Source organism: Chanodichthys erythropterus, chromosome 7, assembly GCF_024489055.1.
Source record: "Chanodichthys erythropterus isolate Z2021 chromosome 7, ASM2448905v1, whole genome shotgun sequence".
Lineage (NCBI taxonomy): Eukaryota > Metazoa > Chordata > Actinopteri > Cypriniformes > Xenocyprididae > Chanodichthys > Chanodichthys erythropterus.
This window is the reverse complement of record NC_090227.1, coordinates 10009123-10036846: the sequence shown is the minus strand read 5'-3', so window position 1 is coordinate 10036846 and position 27724 is coordinate 10009123. Positions and strand designations below refer to the sequence as shown.

Below are 27724 nucleotides of genomic sequence, written 5' to 3'. Positions count from 1 at the left end.
AGCGTATCTACTAGTTGACACACTGCTACCATTACACGGTACATATTGTCATACCGCACACCCTAGTATAAATGAAGGAATCTGTGGACCTGTCTAACATACTTGGGCATATATTTACTGGTTTTCCTCCAGGAGAAGCCTGTAACCGTACGTGGATGGGCCAGATACACGAATGAGAAATGAACCGCTGGGAGCTTTTTATCAGTCACGTCTGGCATCACAACTGCAGACTTCCATCCTGTGGTGGGATACCACACCTTCAGCAGGCAGTCATCCTGAGTGAGAAGGAGAGAAATGGTTTTCGATCAGAAATGGAAATTACTTTTCTTGTTCAGGGTATAGAATTGAGAAAAAAATGAGTGATTCAATTTCCTAAAGAACCAAATTTAAACTGATCAATATATTTAGACACTCAAATAGGACAGATTATTTTTTAATCCTTGTGGGGATCAAACCTACATTAGGATCAGTGAGTAAAGGCCCGTTCACACAAAGAATGATAACTATAGAGATAACCATAATGATAACTTTGCTTAGCGTCCACACCAACGAACAATCACGCTCTGTCTATTCTAAGTGTGCGCTGCAGGTTTGTTTTCTGCCACTTTAAATGCTTGAGCTCTTTAAAGCAGGATGTATTCTGATTGGCTGTCAATGTTTTTATTGTTCATTAGCTGGAAAAAAATCTCTCTGACAGTGATTCCAACAATATTGTGTATTATATTCTCTTTGCCGTTATTGTTATAGTTACTGTGTGGACTCTGCTATTCTTTTATATTTAGAATGATTTTTTTTAGAACTGTATCTTCATCGTTATCATTATACTCACTGTCCTTGGTGTGAACGGGCCTTTAACTATAAAACCAAAAGTATACTACATTTGTCGGCGTTTGGCTCTGGCTGATGGACGACATAATTTTCTGGAACGTACTGTAATTTACTGTAATTTTCATCATCAGAACTACATGCAGCTTTATTTCTTTTTTGCCCGTATGGATTATTTTGTCTTGTTTGAGAAGCCATTTCACTCGGATTTACTTCCCAAAAAGGAAAGAAAAGACTATCACAACTTTCATTTCATGCCAACTTTTAAGATATTATATATATATATATACATATATATATAGCTACATTTTGCTAATAGCTTGTAGTGTAGCTAACATCTAGTTTAAAAGTGTACCCTGATTGTAGTTTAACTACTTTGAATCCATAGCTTCAAATGCTACTCATATTACTCATATGAATTAGCTTTCCGATATTGATAGGGCTCTACCTTTATATAGGTATAAAATACTGGTAAAAGTTTCTGTAAGGGATAAATCTAGGGTTTAGAAATTATAATTATCATAATGTAAGAACAACTGAAGTCCACCGTGGATCCACCATAATATAAAAACAAGACTTGTATGCGTGTGGTACCTTTCCAGCTGTGGCAAAGTATTCTCCATCTGGAGACCACTGAGTGATGTGAACAGCAGCAGCGGTCCTGAGACAAAACAAGCAGAGAGTAATTTACATGCAAAAATACAGGTAAAAATGTCTGTGCACATGGTGATGCATATATTATAAAAGGCCCTCTAAAGTGGTGTGTTTTGAAGGCCCACATTATACCTGCATGTTCATGTTCAAGGGCCGTAAACACCATTCCACTGCACTACTTTTCCATTGTTATTCTAAGTAAATGTAGTAGACGGACATGTTTGACCATTGTGCTTGCCTCTCATTTCATTTGCATTGTCTCTAGACGGCCCCGACTATAACCATACATATTTGAAAAATTGAAACTCTAAAATAATAGCAGAATCCACATCACAACTATAATCATGACTGCACAGAAGAAAGAATAGATCACTTTCAGAGTGTTTTTTTTTTTTTTTTCCTTTTCTCGAGATGATGATGAATGAGAAACATGGGCTGCAGTGACAGTCCATTTAAGTTGATGTTATTATAGTTATCATTACAGTTTTCATTCTTGGTGTGAACGGGCCTTAAAGAATTAATCAGTCTGCTTTGCTACTACACCTTCAAGATTTCTACAGTATATGTAAATGACCTGCTATGATTGGCTAGCCACTTGACATATGAAATAAGTAACAGTGCTCCTGCAGTTACTGAATGTATACTGATTTGTAAAGGTAGCCATCATATGCTAATAAGCTAATTGTTATTATTTTTTAAATCATGAAGATTTCTCTTTTTTTTAATGAATGAGGGGACATGGGGAAGAAACTTTGACATTTTAATGCTAGAGCAGGGATTCCCTAACTTTTTCATCAGGAACCCCTTCGACCTAAAATATTTACCCCTTGAGATTTTAAGTTAATATTTCAATAATTTAACAACACATTTGCATGTTAATGGTTTTCTGACATATGATGTAAGTAAACATATGATGTAATACTCCATATTTCTTTTTTTTTTTTCTTTTCTTTTCTTTTATTTTATTTATGAACCACCCACTGTCCCCTCACAAAAACCCTATCCTAGAGCATGCTTACATATTACATGACACTTTTATTTAGGAAAAGCAAAAGCATTCTTTTTTCCATCATATGACCCTTTTAAATACTTTAATTCATCAAACGTGCATTAATGTTCAGTAAATCAACAAGCGACATTAAAGATTTAGTATGCAGGCAGACGAGTGGTTAAGTTAAGCTGCACTCACTTGCACTCCCAGACACACTTCCAATCATTGAGTACGAGCTCATGAGCTCTGTCATCATTCAGCTGACATTCCTCTTCCTCTATCAGCGTGTCACTAGTTGGAGGAGCCCACAGCTGCAAACGCTCTGTCGCCGCCAAGATACGATTGCCTTTAGACAAACAGATGTAATAATTACACATACATATTTATTAATATATACATCTTTATGTGTACCACCATTGGACAAACCTCCTTGTTCTATAATATTATGACAATTATTATTATTATTACTATTATGTCCCTCATTTTAGAATAATAGGAGTTATCAGAATTCTAAAATAACACAAATGGAAATATGGGAATTATGTTGTGACCAATATAATAAACAATGTCTGCCCCATTCACCAAATGTCAATGGATGTATCATGTTTTTAAGATGCTTATTAAAACATTAATAATCCAGAGATTGCACTCAAGTCAGAGAAATATCTTCTAAATGTTTTTTTGTTTTTTATTAGAAGGTCCAAACAGAGTCAAACTAGTGAAAATATTTAGTTCACCGATTTACAGTGTATATTTCACACCAACCTTGGGGGTCCCAGGCAAGATTGTAGGTTATAGCACTGAGGAAGAACTGACCAGTCTTTTGCCATTGGTAATTCAGTTGCTTTAAAAACAAAAACAAAAACAACAAAAGATCAGTTGCATTAAGTGCTTTATTAGGAAATTAATTTTACAATAAACAAATAAAACAAAACAAACAACAACATAAATGTTTACACATTTTTTTTTTAAATGTCATTCATTTAAAGACATTTTGGTAAAACATAACTTTAGAATCAGTAATGTGCTCTCAGGAAAATATAGAAAGTATTTGGGTAAATCACCAAAGATGTCAAAATGGCTATAATAATTATCATTATCTCTCATTTTTTTTATTATATATTTTTTTTCATTATCAATATCATATGATCTATGATCTGGGGAAACTCACCTTGTGACGTTTGTTTGGGTTGGAAGTTATTGGTTCGAAAATACAAACAGTATTTCCATAAGACGCAGCAATCTAAAAAAATAAAGTACCATTATTATACAACAGCACCATTAGCAAAGAGAAACTTTGATTATAAAATAAATCACATTAAAAACCCAGTCAGTGCAGATAACTGGATATATGTTCATTTATCCATGTTCATACTATGTCAGGAGTGAGTTGTGGCTTGTCAGATCCACAATAATGTCTACTCATCGATGAATGATGCCAGTGTCTATAAGGTGGACAAAATTATTGTCACCCTTGATAAATATGATCAAAGATGACTGTAAAAATAAATCTGCATTGCTTATCCTTTTGATCTTTAATTCATAAAATCAGCAAAAATCTAACCTTTCATTGAAGGAAAAGAATTAAAAGTGGGAGAAAACTCACATTATGAAATAAATGTTTTTTCTCCAAAACATGTTGGCCACAATTATTGGCACCCATTTATTCAATACTTTTTGCAACCTCCTTTTGCCAAGATAACAGCTCTGAGTCTTCACCTATAATGCCTGATGAGTTTGGAGAACACCTGAGAAAAGATCATAGATCATTCCTTCATGCAGAATCTCTCCAGATTCTTGACGTTCCCAGCTCCATGTTGGCGCTTCTTTTCTTCAGTTCACTCCACTCATTTTCTTTAGGGTTCAGGTCAGGGGACTGGGACGACTATGGCAAAAGCTTCATTTTGTGCTCAGTGACCCATTTGTGTGTTGGTTTTGATGTTTGTTTTGGATCAGTGTCCTGATGGAAGATCCAACCACAGCCCATTATTGGATTTCTGGCAGAAGCGGTCAGGTTTTGATTTTTTATCTGTGGGTATTTGATAGAATCCATGAAACCATGTATCTGAACAAGATGTCCAGGACCTCCAGCAGAAAAATAGGCCCACGACATTAAAGATCCAGCAGTATATTTAACTGTGGGCATGGGGTACTTTTTATTCATGTGTGCACCAAACCCATCTGGTGGGTTTGCTGCCAAAAAGCTCTTTTTTTAAGTTTCATCTGACCATAGAAGCTGGTCCCGTTTGAAGTTCCAGTCTTGTCTGACAACTGAATATGCTGGAGATTGTTTCTGGATGAGAGCAGAGGATTTTCCTTGTAACCCTCCCGAACAACTTGTGGGGATGTAGGTGCTTTTGATCATTTTTTTAGGCTTTCTGAGACTCAAGACTCAACTAATCTCTGCAATTCTCCAGCTGTGATCCTTGGAGAGCCTTTGGCCACTTAAACTCTCTTCCTCACCGTGCATTAGGACGATTTAGAAACACGTCCTCTTCCAGGCAGATTTGTAACATCTTTAGTTGATTGGAACTTCTTAATTATTGCCCTGATAGTGGAAATGGGGATTTTCAACGCTTTAGCTATTTTCTTACAGCCACTTTCTATTTTGTGAAGCCCAACAATCTTTTGCTGCACATCAGAACTATATTCTTTGGTTTTACTCATTGTGATGAACGATTAAGGGAATTTGGCCTTTGTGTTTCCTCATGTTTATACTCCTGTGAAACAGGAAGTCATGGCTGGACAATTTCATGTTCATGATCACCCTGGTGTGCAAAAAAAAATTAAATATGAATGGTAATATACTTCAGATATATTTTACTCATAAAAAATTCTAGGGGTGCCAATAATTTTGGCCAATAGGGCTGCACGTTATATCACACAATACGAAAAATCACGTTGAACTTGAATGCGATTCTTAGTGTGATTATGAAATCGCGAAGGCTGCGATTGTTTTTTTTATGCGCGGCTTGTCAATGAAGTATGGCTCCAAATGCTAATCCATCTGAAAGCACTGCGAGTTTGAGTTGCTTAGAATGTACATTTGAAAAAGCACCACATGTCAAACATCTCTTCAGACATGAGATGCATTTATTAATATCTTGTCCAACAAAAGACAACATTTAATGACATGTTTTACTCCAAACACACTTCATAATGAGCATCCTTTTAATTAATCAAAGCATTTCAATCTTCTGTTTATTCAGCTGCAGCGATAGAATGCGTGTTATCTGAGTTTCTGCGCAAGAGCGCCCTCTGATGGAGAAGCATTTACTACTGATCACAGAGCCATAAAGCTCTGACAAGTCGCACATTAAATAATCGCAGCCTTTGCAATATCGTGTGCTATTTTATCGCGATAAATCATGCATCCCTGGTGGCCAATGTGTTATGGAGAAAAACATTAATTTCATGATGTGAGTTTCCCCCCCTCTTTCAATTATTTTCCTTCAATGAAAAGTTAGATTTTTGCTAATTTTATGAATTAAAGATTTATTAAGGGTACCAACAATTTTGTCCACGTCTGTATATTTCATGTTTTGTTACATTTCTCTCTTCTATTCCAGCTTTAAAATCAATATGCAAGTTGATTTCCCTAAACGTTTAAACACTGTGCTCTTTACTGAAGCCTCACCATATTTCTTTGTGTATGGCTTTGGGTGGCAGGTCTTTTTCTGTTATGGCACCTAAGCTATGGAACTCACTCCCTCTGACACTTAGGACAATTACCTCTATCCAAGAATTTAAATCACAACTCAAAACCAATTTGTTGGCCCAATAATGTGCATTTGCTTCAAATCACAGGCCAAAACCCAGATTAACAGTCATAATGTGTTCTTCCAATATTATCATATTGTGTATTTGCTTCATGATTGTGTTTGGATGTTTTATACTGCCTACCTTCTGCATTGTCTACATGGTGTTATGGTTCTTTGTCATGGATTTAAAGGGTTTGTTCACCCAAAAATAAAATTTCTGTCATTAATTATGTCACTCTCATGTCGTTCCAAACCCGTAAGACCTTCATTCATCTTCGGAACACAAATTAAGATATTTTTAATGAAGTCCGAGAGGTTTCATAGTAGTAAGCACAGTGTAGCGCCAATACTAAGTTGGCGTTCCGACACAGAACCCGGAAGCGCTGCACTGTGCTTACTACGTAAACTGCATAGGAGACTGACAAAGGAGAGAAGATATTGTTGAATAAAGTCATATTTTTGTTTTGTTTTTGCACACAAAAAATATTCTCGTCACTTCATAAAATTAAGCTTGAACCACGTGGATCACGTGGACAATTTTATCGATGTCTTTACTAGGGCTGGGCGATATATCGAATGCTTTTGTCACGCGCATTTCGTCAGTAAAGCCGGTTCCCTGATTACCACTAAATCGCCATCACCTGCTTTCAAATGGAGCGCCATTTAATAGACAGAGCCGTAGATCACAGATAAGCCACGCAATATCGCGTTCAATATCGATATGAATCGCCGTCGATATTGAACACGATATTGCATGGCTTATCAGTGAACTACGGCTCTGTCTATTAATTGGCGCCCAGCCCTAGTCTTTACTACTTTCCTGGACCTTGAATGTGGTAATTATGTTGCTTTCTATGAGGGATAAAAAAAAAAAACTAAATATCTTAATTTGTATTCCAAAGATGAACAAAGGTCTTACGGGTTTGGAACGACATGAGGGTGAGTAATTAATGACAGAAATTTCATTTTTGGGTAAACTAACCCAAAAACAAGTGCTATATACTGTAAATAAAACATGATATTATTAATTAATATTATTATTATTAAGCATTCCAAACAGCCTGACATGGCGATTAGCTTAAGTGAGTTTGGGGCGGGACTCCATTTTGTCCATCCAATGATGGTAAAGCTATTTGGTGAAGCTAGTGATGCAACAACTAAACACTTCACCTAAATTACAGCAATTAACATTTTTTAAATTTAAATCAAAAGCCTATATGTAAAACACTGCAAAACTTCAATGAACATGTACACAACATTTACTCAAAATCCACTCAAAAATACAGGAACACATAAAATGTTAATTATCCATTAACATGTTTGTTAGCAGATTTTGAAATACAAGGGAAAGCACTACTGTTAATTGTCCAGATGGACTGGAGCTGATAATTTCAAAATGGCCAAATCAAATAAAAGCTGATATATTGGTTTAGTAATGTTTAAACTCTTAGTCATCATCACAGGTAATGCGTACTCAATGCTTAAGTAATGTTAGTTTGTATTATATAGCATCACTGCTCATGTTACTGTTTCACTAGGATGGATTGCTTTTGTAACAGTATCCCTCATTTGTTCAGTGCTTTGGATTAAAGGTCTTCAATAAGCATTAATGTAAATGTCAAGATATGTAATATGGTCTTACCCGGCCAAGCTGCTGAGAACACTCCACACAGCCCACCTGGATGTTTCCATTCTGAGCTCCGGGAATAATTTGAACACATTCAAAATCACTTGCCAGGATCACAATATCACAGCCTGAGCCATACGCCTAAAGAAACAGAAATCACACAATTAAAGTCTGTAATTTTTCAAAAAAAAAAAAAAAATTGACTTGAGCGCTTGAAAGTCCACTAGATAGTGTGCATGAACTCTTTCCTTGCTCAAGGCCAAAGGAGTATAGGCTACTTTGAAAGGCTCGCGAGCTAAACTGTGCACGAGATGGAGCGGGATGCAGAAAATGAAGTAAGGCTTCTACCCGAGCCTTAAGACAACTTTTTTTTTTTTTTTTTTTTTTTCCCACATGCACCACAGAGAAAGAACTTTCTAAGAAAGTGACCAAAACTGCCTGTCAAGTGATAGACGAAACAGACAATGACTTTTTATCTTTTTTAAATTGAAATGAAAGACAATGTGGATAAACATTCACCGCCACGACGTACAGACCACACAAAGATATAGAAGAAAATTAAGAAAAACATTTTGAATCAATAACCCTAAAAAAATAATAAATAATAAAATATTTATATATTATATAAATAATATATTACACTGCAGAGGTATGCATTTCACATGTCGGCAAATCAAATTAAATCGCTAAATTGCCTGTGCGAGCATGATTTAACTATAGTCCACAGCACAAAGATACACCGAAAAACAATCAAAAATTAATTTACAGAATTGAATTACAACAGATTATACTACCATTCTAATAAATAAAATTAATAATAAAAAAATAGTGATAATCAAGTCAAAAATCATATTAGATCCAGCTGAAATGTTTTGAAATCACTTGTAGACTTAATTAAAAAAAAAAAAAAAAAAAAAAAAAAAATCCAGTCTTTCACATGCCTGTGTCTATCTGAGTCTTTTCAAATAATGCACTAGTCAACTTGTTAACGTTGGCCGGCAGAAATGTGCTGCAATGGTTGTTGTTGTTAAGTGGTAGGGCATAAGCTGTTGGCACAACTTGAGTCTTACTTTTTTTGGATCATCTTTTACCTTTTCCAAGTTTATCCAATATCACACTTTAGATTTTCTTATCCCACACATTGTTAAAGATTTAATCCATGCTGCCAAGATGCCCTCTGTCAGTAACAGATCATGGAAAGTGAAACTTAACTCAGTCACAGGGGTTGGATTTATTCACGCACAATAAAAACTTCTTTCTTTTCACATTTTTATTTACAGCATTATCATAATAGGCTGTATATTATCTTATTGGGAGAAAACCAGTAGGTCTATGTAAAATCAGATACTGAGCACCCCCATATCTCCTTTCATAACACCTCTGTTAGGCTCCTCATATCAAAGCATTGAATCGTCGATTATTCAGAGTCACCCCTAGAGAGCGATATAATGTTAGTGAACATCCGACGCCACATACGCTGCTTAGAGAGCGATGTTTAGATTAATATGTTATGTAATATGTGTTGCACGCTTTCGTATCAATATCAAAATAAACACACAACAAAAATAACAGCGATGAGAAAAAGTTAAGAAAGCATCTGATCATAGCAATGTGGATGTTTGCATAATTTATTTACCACTTTATACAATAAATTGTTTAAAAGTAAACAGATTCGACTGATTCACTGATTCAAAACAAAAGATTTGAAGCAGTGTTTTGAAATCAGCCGTCACTAGATATTGTTGAAATGTCGTTTTTTGGGGGTTTTTTTGCTGCACAAAAAGTATTCTCGCTGCTTTATAATATTCAGATTGAACCACTGAACTCACATAAACTGTTTTAAAAATGTTTTGAATACCTTTCTGGATCTTGATAAGTACAGTGGTATTGTTGTCTACAGAAGCCTCACTGAGCCATCGTATTTCATCAAAAATAACTTAATTTGTGTTCTGAAGATGAACAAAGGTCTTACAGGTGTGGAATGACATGAGGGTGAGTAATAAATGACATTATTTTCATTTTTGGGTGAACTAACCCTTTAAGCAGCAAAAACTGTTTTCAACATTGATAATAAAAATAATAATAATAATAATAATAGAATGATTTCTGAAAGATCATGTGACACTGAAGAATGCAGTAATGGTGCTGAAAATGTGTCAGCTTTGTCATCACAGGAATAAATTACATTTTTATATTTATTAAAATAGAAGACAATTATTTTAAATTGTAATAATATTTCACAATATTACTGTTTTTACTGTATTTTTGATTAAATGGAGCCTTGGTGAGCAGAAGAGCTTTCATTCAGCAAGGATTCATTACATTGATCAAAAATGACAGTAAAGAGACTTTTACATTGTTAAAATAATAATAAATGCTGTTCTTTTGAAATGTATATTTTAAAGAATCCTGGGGGGGGGGGGTAGTATCAGAGTATCCACAAAAATATATTAGCAGGACAACTGTTTTCAGCATTGATAATAATAATAACAAATGGTTTACGGTCATTTTAATCAAATAAATGCAGCATAAGAGACTCTGAGCATAAGAGACGTCTTTTAAAAACATTAAAAAAAATTCCATCTTCAAACTTTTTGAACAGCACACTGGGAACCATGAAACAAAAAAATGGGGAACTCAGTTTTCTCTTCCTTATTTTGCATTATTATTATTTTTATGATTATGATGATGATGATGTTACTTTCAAAGTTACCTTACAAGTTTTGATGTTTCTACATTGGCTGTAGTTCAAGTGAAACTGCTTTGGCAACACAAATGTAGCAATGTGTGTCATAACACAACTGAGAGAGAGAGTCAGAAGGGTCATCATAACCACACACTTACATACATTTACATTCATTATTATACCATCTAAACACAACGTGTTGTGACAATTTTCAACGTTGAGGTAAAAATACAAAAGTACAGGGTGTTAAACAAAACCATGAGTGTAATGCTTTAAATAGAACAGGGAAGTACAGATTTATCCACACACACACACACACACACACACACACACACACACACACACACACACACACACACACACACACACACAGTGTCCTTCTCTCACATGTCGGACTCTAAACAGATGTGCCCATTTGATGATCTAAATATGCTTACTGATGCATCCACTTTTTTTCTGGGTTACATTTCTCCTGAAGCTCATCTACTGCACATGCACAGTTCAGCATTTTTGGTTTTGTTTGGGAAAGCAAAGCACAGTACTACTCATACTGTTAATGCGGTCTGAAAAAATGTTCTACGCATAATATATCTGGATGATCTAGATCAGTGCAGAACAGACCAGTGTTATTTTAGTTTAATTTTTTATTTCAGTTAGTTATTTTAGTACATCAAGTTAAACTAAAAAAAAAAGAAAGAAATGTAGTAGTCTTGACAACTAGATGAAAGTTTTTACGTTGTATTTTATTTCAGTTAACATTTATTTTAATTTATTTCAAGTAACAAAATTATTATCATTATTATTATTAGTTATTATTGATGGTTTAATAGCCCTGCAGCAGAGCACACTGCACTGAATGACAATGTGTTTACTTTTTAATCAATTGTTCAAAGGCTCAAACTACTAAATAACTTTTTTTACATGATAATGGGATGCACTAACATAATGAGGTCATGTGTTTGAAAGATTTATCACTTCTGTGTAGTAGGGGTGTGACGAGACGGGTATCTCACAAGACAAAACGAGACTTGAGATTGAGTTCACGAGACGAGACAAGATTTTTACACACTATTTTTAAGAAATCCTCAATGGCGAAATATATGACTAAAAAAAATATTCTGCAGGTGCATTTGAAATGTTTTAACTAATCATCTTGTAATGAATGTCATTTCAGTTCTACTTTCTGAGTATAAATTATCATATGCAGTAAAAGACAACAATACTCAAGCACTGTAAAAGGTTTTGACACAAACTCAACTGACTGACTTCTCTTCTGTATGATTTCAGTCTCTTCAGACCTTACTGCACATGATTTATGAGCTTCTACAACTTTTGACCTCCTAACTGAACTCCTTTCCACAAACTGATCATAGAAATAAAAACAGTATAAATAAAAATGGTAACACTTTACAATAAGGTCTAATTTTTAACATTAATTAACCAGCATCAACTAACAATGAGCAATATGTGTGCTACAGTATTTATTAATCTTCGTTTATTTTAGTTAATAAAAATAGTAATTCATTGTTAGTTCATGATAGTTCACAGTGCATTAACTAATGTTAACAAATTAAACCTTATTGTTTGTGCTTAATAAGATAACGTATTCATTTCTATGGTAACACTCTACAAAAAGTGCAACCAAAATCGCACTCTCTTAATATTCAAAGTGCAAATAAGACCAAATTTTTCTTTGATACAGAGCTGAGAGATGGTTGCAACTACACTGCCCAGCCTAAAATAGCTTTCATATTAAGAGATATTTGCATTCATCAGGGAGCCGCTTTCAAAATGCGGGGAATTGACATCGCGTTTGAATGCGCGCTCGTTTACTTTTACTTTCGTGATCGCGCATACTCTGTAAATATGGAGCAGCGGCGACCGTTATCCAAATGAATTAAATGTTTTTTATTTAAATACAAAGCAAAACGACAGTGGAGGCGCAATGTAAACGTAGTGGTGGCATATTCTATCCTAATCATCCTGTCATGGCAATATCACAAGACTAATTTTCGCCTCGACGAGAAATCTCATCACATTTTAGTCTCGCGAGATCTTGTCACACCCCTACTGTGTAGTGTTGTCACGATACCAACAACTCCAGTAGTCGGTACAAATACCATTGAAATGTTACGGTTCAAATAAATTTTTAAATATATATAAAAAAAAATGTTTTATTCAAACATATAAATAAATATCAGTATAATGGTAACCTAAATTGATTAAAAGATATGTGTCATTTACCGCTCTGCCCTTCGAGAAGGATGTGGGACACAAGCAGGAAAGAGACCATCTCTTTTATAATATCTTCATGTTATCTCTTGATGTTACAAGCAACAGTTGTAAATGGTCTGGAGCTAGTTTTATCCTTCACAGGGGCAAGACATTCAAGCTATGTTTGATTTTGCGCTGCCAGAGAAAGCGAAACTAAAAAATGTCAGTGTGTGTGAAATTTGGTATACAAATAAACTTGCCACGCCTTATAAAGTCTAATAACAAGCACAAACTGTGTGAAATAGAAATTGACGTGCAAGCAAAAAGGTTTCTGTCCTACTGTGTTTTTTTTCTACTTTACCACAGTAAAGAATACAAATATAATAGGCCTAAAAGTGAAAGAAAGGAAGAAACATTTATAATCCCCTGCGTGAGTGAAGATTTGGGAAAAGAAACAGAGATTCCATGTCTAGTGGAATAACTAATGGAATATTGTTAAAGGTCCCGTTTTTCGTGTTTTTTTGAAGCTTTGATTTCGTTGTGCAATATAACATGTGTTCATGTTTCGCGTGTAAAAAAAAACCCACAGTATTTTTCACATAAGTTACTTATCTGTATACCTCTGTTTCCACTGTCATAAAATGGACTGATGACTTCCTTGTTCTATGAAGTCCCTCCTTCAGAAATACGTAACGAGTTCTGATTGTGCCAGCGGTTCCTGTGTTGTGATTCGACAGCAGCTTAGCGCTCCTTGCCCGGAAAGGTCACGCCTCTTACCATAACGTGTGCTGCACATAGTTTTACATGTGGATTATTGTGGTGTTGTGCCGAATGAACACAAAAGACAATAATTCCCGAGAGACTGAACTCTTTAATCTCCACAAGCAGCGACAGAAAATGTACAACGTTAGCACTCACTCAGAACGAGTACCTCATACAGAAAACAGCCATATACATAAACATAGTCCCCTCTTGTGGCCATTATATGCACTGCAGTCCAACATTGACTATTGCAGTAAGGATACCACAATTATAATTTTCGGGAACCGAGTTAAACATAAATTGTAACCATTGATCTCTAAGTACAGCGTCACTGGGAAGGCCAAACAAAGGTGATTGGACTGCGGGATGAAAATAACACCGTTTCGACAACATGGCGACAATAGTGTTTTCAAAAGTACCGACTTCGGTACCTAGTCGGTACTGAAATTTTAAAAACGTGACGCTTTGAGCGCTGTTCTGCGGATTCGTAAACATCTCTGATTGGCCGTTGTTTTCACGGCTCATCGGATATGTCTGTGATAGGCTTCAATGTTTATGAATGATGTTTATGAATCCGCTCAACAGCGCTCAAAGCGTCACATTTTTAAAATTTCAGTACCGATAGGTACCGAAGTCGGTACTTTTCACAACACTAGGCGACAAACACACTCTACAAACGCAACTCTTGCTCTTCTCCGTGGGAGCGCAACAAGACCACGCCCCCTTTTTTGTGTATTCATGTGGGCGGAGGTTAGTCAAAAAACTGTTTTAGTGACGTCATTAAAGAAGGAAGTAGAGGGATGTAGTCCAAACTGGCCGTTCGATGTAGGCGACTTCTGATAAATAAAATATCTCGCTTGGCATTGAACTTTGAGCTTTAAAATTGTACAGATTTTTTTCATACTCTAACAACAACATTACACACTAACTAAAGTTTGAAACATGGGATCACGAAGAACAGGACCTTTAAATTCTCTGCAAATCGGGTGACCAGATCGCGATTCCCAAAACAGAATACAAAGCTTAAATATATGGACTCGCGTACCTCTCTCATTCGGCATGAACCAAAATGTTTCCATGGCTGCGATGTCACATTTAATTAATTGCTAACCTAACATTTCTTTTGTAAAAAAAGATTTGTGCTTCACTCACACAATATTCACATAATATTCATAGTCATATTCATGTAAAATACTGGCACAGCCCTATCAGCGGGTACCGAAAATACCCAGATACTTGGTATTCCCAGTACTAAAGAAATGATGGTATCGTCACATTTTCAAAATTTCAGTACCGACTTGGTAGCTTACCCAAGTACTGCTACTTTTGACAACACTACTACTGTGCCTGCTGTTACAATATTTTTTTTTTAAATAAAACAATGTTCACTATACAGTAAATAGTATGCAGTAGTAAGCAGTACACAAGTAATCAATTTTAACAAAGCCTTGCATATACATTCACTGCAGCACTGAAGCCATGGTACAATGTAAACGCACATGCACATACAGGTTGCAACAAGCCATTAATCAGTCCAGACTGAAGAGCTGAATGCTGCACCTGGTGTTCTGAGCAGTGTGTGTGTGTGTTTGTGTGTGTGTGTTCTCATCCTCTCTATGACTTATTAATGGGAAGAGAGCACAGAGGTACTGAAAGCAAACAAGCTCAAAATGACACTCATTCCCATAATAGACACGACTGGGCAAACGCATACATCACTATGAGGTGCGTGTACACAGAAAACAGAGAAACTCCATAGTATGAATGTATAATTTCATTTAGATTCTGCTTTTAACCAGGGCCCAGGGTCGAATTTATGAATCATTCTTATAAGTAAAATTGTACTTAACTGTTATTTTCTAGGGGTGTGTGTGATGATACACTTAGCTCAGGAGAAGATACACGATACTCGGCTCACAAGAACGAGATGAGACAATATTTTTAAGGAACAATCTTCATTGAGAAAATATGACTGGAAAAATAGTATTTTGACTGAAAGTCACAAAATGCAAAACAATGCAGACATTTTACTTATTTAACTAATCTAGGGCTGTCACTAACAATTATAATCGTATAATATTTTTTTGCGGTAATAAAAATATACTTAATTGAATAGCCTCTAAAATGACTTAAAATATATACAATAACAATGAGGCAATAATAATCGGATTAAATAAAGTATCAAAAGCAAGTAGTTTTATGGTTTTATTGGACAACACCATTTTTCACAAGAAATACCGTCGCATTTTAATATTTTTGTGTGTTTAAATGCATTCGTTTAGCTGACCATTGATAGCTTGCAGACGATCGCTATGCAAAAGCTGCGCATACTCGTCACTCTTTAGCTCTGCTCACATGGCACGCCTCCAGGAGCTCAGCTGTTTTCAGAAAGACTCGGTACTGCGTATGCATCTTTTATAAATATGATAGAACTAAAGACTTTTTGAATATATGAAGGATGTACTACTACTCTATAGGTACTCAAGATTAACATGAGATTGGCAGAAACTGTGTGTGATACCCCCCCTTTTAAGAAGAAAAATAATATTTGTATTCCCAAAAACCTTTCTTTCTTTTTTAAGACAAAATTAACAAAGTATGCATTTTCCTGAAAAGAATGTTCTTCAAAAACCATTGTAAGTAACTTCTTAAAGTTAGGATAACCTCAAACCTGTCTTAAATCCCCAAACGTTAGTTGTTTAATTAAACTTATTGGGGGATGTTTCAAATATTAAGCACTACAACATAACACTAGCTACATACAATACATATTACCAGTACCAGGAATGTGGACGAGTACTCTGAAGTGACACCAATCTATCATTAAAACAGTGATCACTAGTGAATTCTAGCTAGAACTATAGCGAGACAGCACACAGAAATAGGATGCATTCACTCTAGAGAAAGAAGACACCAAAAGCCTGTAATTTTCTTCTTAAGAATTGTTTTTTTAAATTAAATGTATGAATTAGTTTACTCAAGTATTTAAATTGAATAACAATTAAAATGTATGAGAACAAAATAAAAATCTGCCAGTTCTGCTTGCTTAAACTGAATTTCTTAACTTAAAAATGTTGATGTAACTGGTTGCCTCAATTTTTGAGTTTTGCCAACTTATTCAGGTTTACAGTGAAAAATTAAGAAAACACTAGTAAAACAACTAGAAAACAGAACCAAACCAAGTAACAAATATGTGTACCAGTATCACACCAGACAATGTGTGTGTGTTCAATGTAGTAGACTATCATTCATGTCCCTCTGCGCTGTGAGACTGAACACGACTAGAGCAAGACATCATTCATCAATCTCTGAGAACATGATCCTCTGGGAGAAGACAACTCGACTCATCCTGCCTGATTCGGCTCTGCGTGGCTGTCAACATTCCTGATCCGACATGTGTGCAGTGATTGTAATACCCTTCAGAGATCAAGACTAGTCCCAATGAACGGTTTAATCTCATAAAGAGCTATTCCACAGTACGTTAACACCTACTGACAAACATAACCAGCACTGTTTAAATACTAAAAGACCTTCATTTGTAAAATATAAGCTTTATTACACCCAAGACGGCTCATCGGTCTACAAACAAGAGCAGATAAACTTACTCTAACATCAGCTATTGACTTTACCAGGCTTGAAATAGTAAGCTTATATACTTGTTAAATCATTTAAAATGAATTTTTCAGTTTTTAAAAAATTAAAATCCATTTAAAACTCCTGTAAATATAATTTGCTCTAGGAACTTTATGGTGGTAACTACAAATGAAGTCTCTTCCTGGTATCAACAAGCAGAACTAGCCAGGTTTACTTTTTTTTGCTTTACTGAAAGTAAAAGTGAAAGACTGTATTCGTACAGACAGGTTTGTCAATGGTTTTATCAAACATCAAGTCTCATGCTAAGCTCTATTGTTATACTTTAAGAGTGTACCAACTGAATATTTAAAACCTTTATTTGTGATATATAAAACTGAGACACAATTCTAAATTATTTGTAACTTTATCAGTTAGGCAGTAGGCCACAGATGCCAACCATTAACATTATGTTAAAAATAATATGGAATATTCCTTTAACCAGGAGATGTGAAGAGTTGTGTAGAGATTTCCACCATTATCTGTAGATCAAAGGAAGAACAAACCTATTTGATTTACATTGATCAATGTTTATATGCAAATAAAAGCTTAAATTAAATCAGTTCATCAAATAAAGTAATTGCATCTCTTCAGTAGACTTGAAATAAACCGCTCAATTCATATGGATGATGTTTAGTCTTTATAAATTCAATGGAGGCACAGAAATCTCTCAAGTTTCATTAAAAATAACTTCACGTAGCGCCTTTCCCGATCCCGTCTTCCTCTCTCTCTCCCACTTCGCTTCCTGTCTAATCACTGTCCAATCATAATAAAGGCAAAAACGCCAAAAATAAATCTTTAAAATAAATAAATAAATAAATAACTTCATTTGTGTTTTGAAGATGAACAAAAGTCTTATGGTTTTGGATGACATGAGGGTGAGTAAATATCAACAGAATTTTCATTTTCTGTGAATTATCCCTTTAAATTATCATAGAAAACATAGTGCTGTTCATGTAAACAGCTATACAAGCTGTTCGTCTAAAGAACCCGGAAGCACAGCAGCTTGTTATGCTATGTGTAATAAGCTCTGTGATAAACATCAGCTCAGTTCTGGCAGACATTAGCCATATTTCAAGAATATCCAGAGCTCCAGAATAACATTTTAAAGCAAGTTCTACAGGTGCTGAGGGATTACATGCTTTGTCTCTTGGAAATGCACATTTGACAGTAACTTAAGCTGACAGCAACAATAGCTTGAGCTTGAGTTGGGATGCAAATGTACATTTATTTTCTACAAAAATTAATATCTAATTTTAAAAAAGAAAAAAAAAGATAACTGAGTTATTAAAATTGAGTTATTAGTTATTACTTTTAAAGGTGGGGTAAGTAGATTTTGAAAAACACTGTTTGGAAGTTAGTCGGACTGACACCAACAAAAAATGTGCAACCAATCATCATTAGGGGGCGTAGCTATAATGGTCGAAGAGACAGAACATGTAAGTGAGAGATTTGAAAAAAAAAAAAAAAAAAAAAACTGCAGAAAGAGAGATGATGAAACAATACAAAAGAGCTCAAAAAATATCACTGGTATGAAGGGTTATGATCTTTTGAACCTGCATTAATATTAGAAAAGCTTTCCAGCGCTGGAGAGAGCTAAGTGGGAAGGCCTGAAAACAGATGTGGAGGCTGCTTTGATTCCACTTCACATGTTAGTAACACTGGGTTTGTGTGTCATGATTGTCTGGAGCTGCTGTGCTGTTGGGGACTAACAACAAACTCGTTTGTATTTACTCTTTTGTACTGTACATTCATTTTTTTGTGCTTTTTTGTCATTCACTCACCATCTGTGCTTTATTTTTCGTGAAGCATTGCGCATCAGCTGTGATAAACAGACATCTACTCTTGCATTGTGTGTAACAGTGGCCAGATAGTGAGAGCTGTGCAGGTAAACCACTGCACACTGACGACCACTAGAGAATGCAAAGTTTAGGATTGGAGAGTGAATTTTGGAGGCGGAGCAATGAAGAGAGGGGTGGGTTTGTTTGGGTTGATTTCAAATATCAACAATGTCCAGCAGCGTTTTTCAAAATCTACTTACTTATTAAAATTAACCACTGGTCTTCCATATAGTATCATACATTTGTAGATCATAATCACAGGTAAAACCACGCAACTCGTGGATTTTATGGTATTTGCTATGAAAAACAGATTGAATTTAGGCTTTTATTCACATATAAACATTGATCAGCAAACATAAACAAAAGCTCAACCGAACCTGCTTGATGCGCAAGAACAAACCTCTTGCGGAAGCTCAAACGTGCTGCGTAGCATGAGAATGAACCTCATGTGTCACATGCTTGAGCTTCCGTTTACACAACTGATGTGCGAGTTGGTAAATTTATATGTGAATACAAGTCTAAATTGAATCTGTTCGTCATATAAAGTGATCGTGTCTCTTCAGAAAATTTGGACTAAACCGCTCAATTCATTTGGATTAGTTTTACTATCTTTTTATGAACTGTTTCAAAGCATCAAAGTGGTAGTTGTGTAGCTGTCTATGGAGGGACAGAAAGCTCTCAGATTTACTCAAAAAGATCTTCATTTCTTTTCCAAAGATGAATGAAAGTTTTACGGGTTTGGATCGACATGAGGGTGAGTAATTAATGACAGAATTTTTGGGTGAACTAACCCAACTCATATATATATATATATATATATATATATATATATATATATATATATATATATATATATATATATATATATATATATATATATATATATATACACACAAATGCACAAAAATTGATATAGCTTAATAAAAAATACTGTAATTTATATTCCATTACTCTTCATCACCAAGACATTTGTAGTTTAAGAACTCAAACGCTTTGACTGGATCTCACATCATTGTTTAGTGATCGCGATCGAGAGTTAACACACTTGTTCTGAGCTCGCGAGAGCTAACGACAATTGTTTCCAAATAGAAACTGATCTCCTGAACTGTCCAAACTGACCTAATCATGTGAAAGCCTGTGTGTGTGTTCTGGTGGAGAACCTGTGTTAAACCACAGAGAAATATTCAGATTGTATGTCAGGTTTCAGTTCTTGTTTCTGCTCTGTGGAAGCCACTGTCTGACAAATCAAAGCGCACATCAGAGCAACTTTCCTTAAGAAGACATAGCCTGATTGTTTCAAAAACACAACTGTCTTCTACCCCATATCATTTGACAGCAGATATTTATAAGCTGCCAGTAATATTCCAGCACTGATCACTGCAGTCTTCATGATGAGCTCAATAAAATTGAAATGGCGTGAGTGGAGTGCTGCCAAACAGCTTGCTGAATCACATTTCTGCGTGCTTTGTAGTTATATAGCCAAACAAGCAAACAACAGTGTTGTATTTGGTATTGGCCACCTGATCGTGCTCCATGAGGCATCATCCTCCTAAGCATCATCCTGCTCTGTCTTTTGAGGCAAGCTGACAAATGGCCCATGTGGCACAGTTCAAAGGAGTAGCTCTGTTTCGTCCCCCTTTAGGCACATTTGTCGTTTAATGTTTCTCATATTTAACAGAAATGGCATTGATTATCAGTTAGGCAAATTGGTAGTGGCACCAGTGCGACCTCTAACCAAATTCAGTCGTACCGGCAGGAAAAAAAAGGATGCAAAATGCAACCATTTATTCACAGTCTAAAGCCCTGATATGCTGCAACTATTGAAGATATGGTATTCCAGTGAGGTTTCAGCACTCAAATAAACCCAGAGGCATTGAAATCCTCTAGTGCTATGATCCACCCTCCACTCCTGCTGGCTAATGATCCCAGCAGGCCCCGGGATAAGGCGTCTGCAGGAGTGGAAGTGTGTCAGCCTTGAGTATGGCGTGAGCGTAATATATTCAGACATGCCGCGCTAGGCTGTATTTTTATGCCTTGTCTAATGGCAACTAACATTCAAACACACACTACGATCCCCCACTCCACAAGTCCATAAACACCACTCCTTCCTGCAAAACAACAAAAGATAATGGAAAGATAAACAAAATATCTTCCTTATTTGATGGCCTGTGGGTTTGCCATATCATGTGCAAGCCTCACGCTGATGCAGTGAGCAGGAGGCCAAACAGTCAAAAGGCTTGACACCCAAAAAGTGAGACTGACAACTCTCAAACTAAGTGCTGAGTCTTCTAAAGCTTTTCATCTACTTAATGCTTTACTCACCTGCTACGATAATATTTGAAAAATATTTTAATTTGGGAACTTTTCTTAAAGGTGCCCTCGAATGAAAAATTGAATTTATCTTGGCATAGTCAAATAACAAGAGTTCAGTACATGGAAATGACATACAGTGAGTCTCAAACTCCATTGTTTCCTCCTTCTTATATAAATCTCATTTGTTTAAAAGACCTCCGAAGAACAGGCGAATCTCAACATAACACCGACTGTTACGTAACAGTCGGGGTGTACGGCCCCAATATTTGCATATGCCAGCCCATGTTCCCAACATTATGAAAGGCATTAGACAAGGGCAGCCAGTATTAACGTCTGGATGTGCACAGCCGAATCATCAGACTAAGTAAACAAGCACAAGAGCCGTCGCTATTTTCATTTTTGAACACACTTGCAGTCTGTATAGTGCATAAACACAACTTCATTCTTTATAAATCTCTCATACAGTGTAGCATTAGCCGTAATGTAAACAATGTAACAGTATGCAATACTTACATAATCCGACGCATATGCCGCATGCATGACGAACACTTTGTAAAAATCCATTTGAGGGTTATATTAGCTGTGTAAACTTTGTTTAGGCACTGTTTAAGGCAAGCGCGAGCTCCGTGGGCAGAGAGCATTAGATTTAAAGGGACCACACAGCATAAATAAAGGTGAAACTTCACAGACACATTCAGGGGGCACCTTAGACTTATATTACATCTTGTAAAAAAACGTTTGATGGCACCTTTAACAAAAACTGACATCATGACAATGAATCAAAATTAATGGAATTATACTCTACTGGTCAAAAGTTTGGAATACTTTAAGGAATAGTTCCAAAAATAAATATTCTGTTATCATTTTCTCACCCTCAAAATATTCTAAACCTCTATGCGTTTCTTTGTTAAACACAAAAGAAGATATTTGGAAGAATGTTGGTAACCAAACAGTTTCTGGTCCCCCCTAACTTCCATGTTGACTGTCCCTTTAAGATTTTTTTCATAGAAGTCTCTTATGCTCACCAAAGCGGTTTTGATTTGATGGAAAATACAGTAAAAAACAAATAGTTTAATAATAGGGAAATAGTATAACAATGTAAAAGGGCCGTTTTCTATTTTAATATATTTTGAAATGCAAGTTATTCATGTGATAGCAAAGCTGCAAATTTTAGCAGCAATTACAGCCATTTTTGCTGCTTAAGTAAGATTTATAAAAAGAAAAAAAAAGAAAAGAAAATGAAATTAATAATTTTATTCAACAAGGAAAAAATATGAATGTTACAAAAGATTTAATAATAGCCATAATAGCCATAATAATAAGAACCATTATTAATAACTCAGCACCAAATCAGCATATTAGAATGCTTTCTCTGAAGGATCATGTGACACTGAAGACTGGAATAATGATGCTGAAAATTCAGCTTTGCGTCACAGAAACAAATCACATTTCACAAGAATATACAGAATGTATTCAAACAGAAATCAGTCCTTTTATAAATATATGTAATAATATTTCACATTACTGTATTTTTTAATCAAACAGTTGCAGCCTTGAATATAAAGACAATTCATTTAAAAACATAAAAATATATATTTTATAACAAACTTTTGACTGGTAGTGTATAATTAATTGATATTAATTTAATAAAGGTAAATGTATCTTAGGTCATATAACTCTGAAAAGGACAAATATTACATATGTTTTAATATATTTGGGGCAATGACATGACAAGTCATTTTTTGTCCAAATGCCTTAATACTAATAAAAAACAAAGATATGACATCCAAAGTATGTAAGGTAGTACAACTAGATCTCTTTTAATGAACCCAAAAGGTTTTAATTATATTTTGCTACATATAAAGATATTTTAAAAATTCTGAAGTGTCATAAGGTCATTTGGTTTAACCGTCCAAAGGCCAATACAGCCATTTCATTTGTGATTAAAATATCTTAAAATGTAATAAATGTATTTTATATCAACATAGTGCAAAATGGTATTAAAATTTTGGGTAAATGTCGTTCCTTTGTTATGAGAAAGATTGTCTGGAAAAATAATTTCATTGATGTCATTTGGAGTAACTAATATAAAGAGACCATTTTGGATCAAGTCATGCAGTCAATCATGTGACAGGATGTGACATCATTCAGACTCTTAACTATTTGAAAAATTCATGTTTTCACTTGCTCATAGGCATTTCCCGAAACATCAGGTCATTCGATACAACCACTATAAAATTTGGAAAATGTTGTAATATTTTAAAAACTTGTACTAAATTTAAAATGTTTGATTGTCCTTTTGCTGGCTAGCTAGCAAGTTAACTAGCTAACTAGCTAGATATCAACATGTTAGCATTGTTTGAAAATATCGTCAATTGGTGTAACCAAAAGTGTAATTCGGTAAAACCGAATGACTTTTTTGGTGACAAATTTTGTCCATTTTGTAAAAAAAGACAAAAGCAGTGTCAATTGATTTTTTTTTTTTTTTAAATAATCTCATTAACACTTAATAAAACTTCAAAATTAATTTTATCTCCATTAGTTTTTTTTATTTTTATTTTTATTTTTTTTACACTTTTAAAAGCCTTATTCGTCAATGACCCAATAATATTATTAATTGTACTATGTTTTCTCCAAATAGCACGTGAGACCATATGATACATGTCAACTACCTATTTAGACCAGTGTTTCTTAACCAGGGGCCTCAGTAAACTCAGATAGAGCTACAGGATATAATTCATATTCAAATTCAAATTTATAAATTATTATTAATATATTAAAACCGTCCAAATCTAAATTGATATGTAAACTGAAATCTTCTGCAATTTTCATTTTTTCCACTTCAATAACTATTGTTTTTATTTAAGAACATGGAGTTCTTAAAACTTCTTGAAACACAATATTAATATTGTTTTTACATCTAATTTAATATATCAATACTCCCAGTTTCTGTTCACAAAAAAATGAAAACAAGCAGCTTTGTCATATTTTCAGTATTTCTGTTGTATATCTATCTACAAACCCGATTCCAAAAAAGTTGGGACACTGTACAAATTGTGAAAAAAAAAAGGAATGCAATAATTTACAAATCTCACAAACATATATTTTATTCACAATAGAATATAGATAACATATCAAATGTTGAAAGTGAGACATTTTGAAATGTCATGCCAAATATTGGCTCATTTTGGATTTCATGAGAGTTACACATTCCAAAAAAGTTGAGACAGGTAGCAAGAGGCCCGGAAAAGTGAAATGTACATATAAGAAACAGCTGGACCGATTTGCAACTTATTAGGTCAATTGGCAACAAGATTGGTTATAAAAAGAGCCTCTCAGAGTGGCAGTGTCTCTCAGAAGTCAAGATGGGCAGAGGATTCCCCCAATGCTGCGGCAAAAAAATAGTGGAGTAAGAATTGCTGGAGAAAAATTGCAAAGAGTTTGAAGTTATCATCATCTACAGTTCATAATATCATCCAAAGATTCAGAGAATCTGGAACAATCTCTGTGCATAAGGGTCAAGGCCGGAAAACCATACTGGATGCCCGTGATCTTCAGGCCCTTAGACGGCACTGCATCACATACAGCAATGTTAATGTAATGGAAATCACAACATGGGCTCAGGAATACTTCCCGAAAACATTGTCGGTGAACACAATCCACAGTGCCATTCGCCGTTGCCGGCTAAAACTCTATAGGTCAAAAAAGAAGCCATATCTAAACATGATCCAGAAGTTCAGGCGTTTTCTCTGGGCCAAGGCTCATTTAAAATGGACTGTGGCAAAGTGGAAAACTGTTCTGTGGTCAGATGAATCAAAATTTGAAGTTCTTTTTGAAAAACTGGGACGCCATGTCATCCGGACTAAAGAGGACAAGGACAACCCAAGTTATTATCAGCGCTCAGTTCAGAAGCCTGCATCTCTGATGGTTTGGGGTTGCATGAGTGCGTGTGGATTGGGCAGCTTACACATCTGGAAAGGCACCATCAATGCTGAAAGGTATATCCAAGTTCTAGAACAACATATGCTTCCATCCAGACATCGTCTCTTTCAGGGAAGACCTTGCATTTTCCAACATGACAATGCCAGACCACATACTGCATCAATTACAACATCAGAAGGATCCGGGTACTGAAATCTCCAGCCTGCAGTCCAGATCTTTCACCCATAGAAAACATTTGGCGCAACTTGTCTCCTCAGTCCCCAGACGTTTGCAGACTGTTATAAAAAGAAGAGGGGATGCCACACAGTGGTAAACATGGCCTTGTCCCAACTTTTTTGAGATGTGTTGATGCCATGAAATTTCAAATCAATTTATTTTTCCCTTAAAATGATACATTTTCTCAGTTTAAATATTTCATCTGTGTTGTATTCTGAATAAATATTGAAATTTGAAACTTCCACATCATTGCATTATGTTTTTATTCACAATTTGTACAGTGTCCCAACTTTTTTGGAATCGGGTTTGTATCTATCTATCTATCTATGTAATGGGGGGGGGGGGGGGTGTCTTTAAATATTGTGTTGGACAACAAGGGGCCTTTGGGGGAAAAAAAAAATAAATAAAAATTTACACAACAGGAATTTACCAGCTCCTACACACACATGAATTGCCCCCACACAGCAATTGCGAAAGCTAAAGACAATCATTTCCAAATAGAAACTGATCTCCTGAACTGTCCGAACTGACCTAATCATGTGAAAGCCTGTGTGTGTACTTTCTGGTGGAGGACCTGTGTTAAACCGCAGAGAAATATTCAGATTGTATGTCAGGTTTCAGTTCTTGTTTCTGCTCTGACAAATCAAAGCGCACATCAGAGCAACTTTCCTTAAGAAGACATAGCGTGATTGTTTCAAAAACACAATCACCTCCTACCCTATATCATTTGACAGCAGATATTTATGAGCAACCAGTAATATTCCAGTGCTGATCACTGCAGTCTTCATGATGAGCTCAATAAGATTGAAATGGTTAGAAAGGAGTGCTGCCAAAAAGCCTGCTGAATCACATTTTCATGTGTTTTATAGTTTTATGGCCAAACAAGCAAACAATAGTAAGGTAACGTTATTTGTTATTGATTGCCTGAACAGGCTCCATCAGGCATCATCCTAAACTTATACACATGCAGTCATTCTCGTGCAAATTTTGTTGTCCGAGTTCACTACATATTTATGCAACACTTTTTTGTTGTACTAATGCATATTAAGACACTGAACTGAATAAACATTGTTAATTCAGGACTAATTCATTGTTAGTGCAAAACATTTACATTAGAGATTCTGGCCTGTCAACTGTACTCTTTGACGTCACTGTGTGCACAGCTGATGGACTCAACATCCAACCACAATGGCATTGTCTCATAACCTACTAAGCAAGCTCCATAGACAGCATTTTTGGGCATCACACTCGTCACTGCTGTTTAGGCACTAGGCAGCTGACTACCTAGGTTGTGAGCTACAGCCAACGAATATCATCACCCTTTGCTGCTATGCATCAGCATCATGTGTGAGCACAGCAACCGACTATAAACATGCGTTGCATGTCAAGCAATCGTGCATGTTGGCGTTTGCATAGATAGAGAAACACACCACAGGGGTGTGTGTGTGTGCTCCTGATCTGCAGGGACACACACACACACCGCAGATAACCTTGAGGATGACAGATGGCATAATGAACTCATACACGCATCATGAGGAGGATGATGGTGGTGATGATGATGATGATGCCCACAGGCTTCATGCACACGCGTCACGCTTAAACATCGATCACGCACAAGCGTAAAATAACGCGCCGCGCAGGTTTATTTCTCACTCACCGTGAACGGGACGTCGTGGACGCTTCCCACGGAGTAGCAGCAGTCCCCTGGGTTAACGGCCCCCGTCAGCACCTGGTGCAGATGCATTTTTGTTGATCACACTGATGTTAAATTATTTACAGCAGCGACGCTTCTCCGCCCGCTAGGTTTCTCTCCATCTACACCGGGAATCCCATCCGCCCGCGTCCGGCCTGGAAGCCGCTCATTCGTCTCTAAACACCCCGTGCGTTTAAACACACACGGGCTCTGCTGAAATGTGTGTCCCGGTGTCTAATTTCCTGCGTAGAACGGTTAAAATCGCTCGTGTCGCGTCGCTGTCAACATTAACGAGCGGATTATACGTCTCTCCTCCTCCTCCTGCTGCTGCTGAAACTGGAGCGCGCGGCACGATCACCGCAGCGGCGCTCGTGCTCCTCGTGCGCGCGACCTCATGACTGCGAGAGTGTAGATGTAGAAAAACTAGACGCTACATAGTTTCGTAAAAATTAAACTTGAATTTGTAAGGTTAGGATTTGTGTAGTAATAATAATATAGCATAATTGTTTCTACAACAAAATGTAAAAAAAAAAAAAAAAAAAAAATCTGTTCCACAAATCCATGGTTCA

The 27724-nt window shown here is 35.8% G+C and overlaps 1 protein-coding gene across 4 annotated transcripts in view; it reads right to left on the bottom strand.

Annotated features, from left to right (window-relative positions):
* The window catches only part of dmxl2 (Dmx-like 2), a 93291-nt gene extending 65815 nt beyond the window's left edge, over window positions 1-27476 (bottom strand). For all 4 annotated transcript variants that reach the window (XM_067389801.1, XM_067389802.1, XM_067389803.1 and 1 more), the window contains exons 1-7: window positions 27120-27476; window positions 7874-7999; window positions 3642-3713; window positions 3236-3314; window positions 2669-2816; window positions 1420-1486; window positions 103-275 (exon numbers count right to left, since the gene is read on the bottom strand). In XM_067389801.1, coding sequence (XP_067245902.1) covers window positions 103-275; window positions 1420-1486; window positions 2669-2816; window positions 3236-3314; window positions 3642-3713; window positions 7874-7999; window positions 27120-27206 — 752 coding nt within the window. In that variant the 5' untranslated portion in view covers window positions 27207-27476. The remainder of the gene's footprint in view (window positions 1-102; window positions 276-1419; window positions 1487-2668; window positions 2817-3235; window positions 3315-3641; window positions 3714-7873; window positions 8000-27119) is intronic.
* Between the last annotated feature and the right edge of the window lie 248 nt (window positions 27477-27724).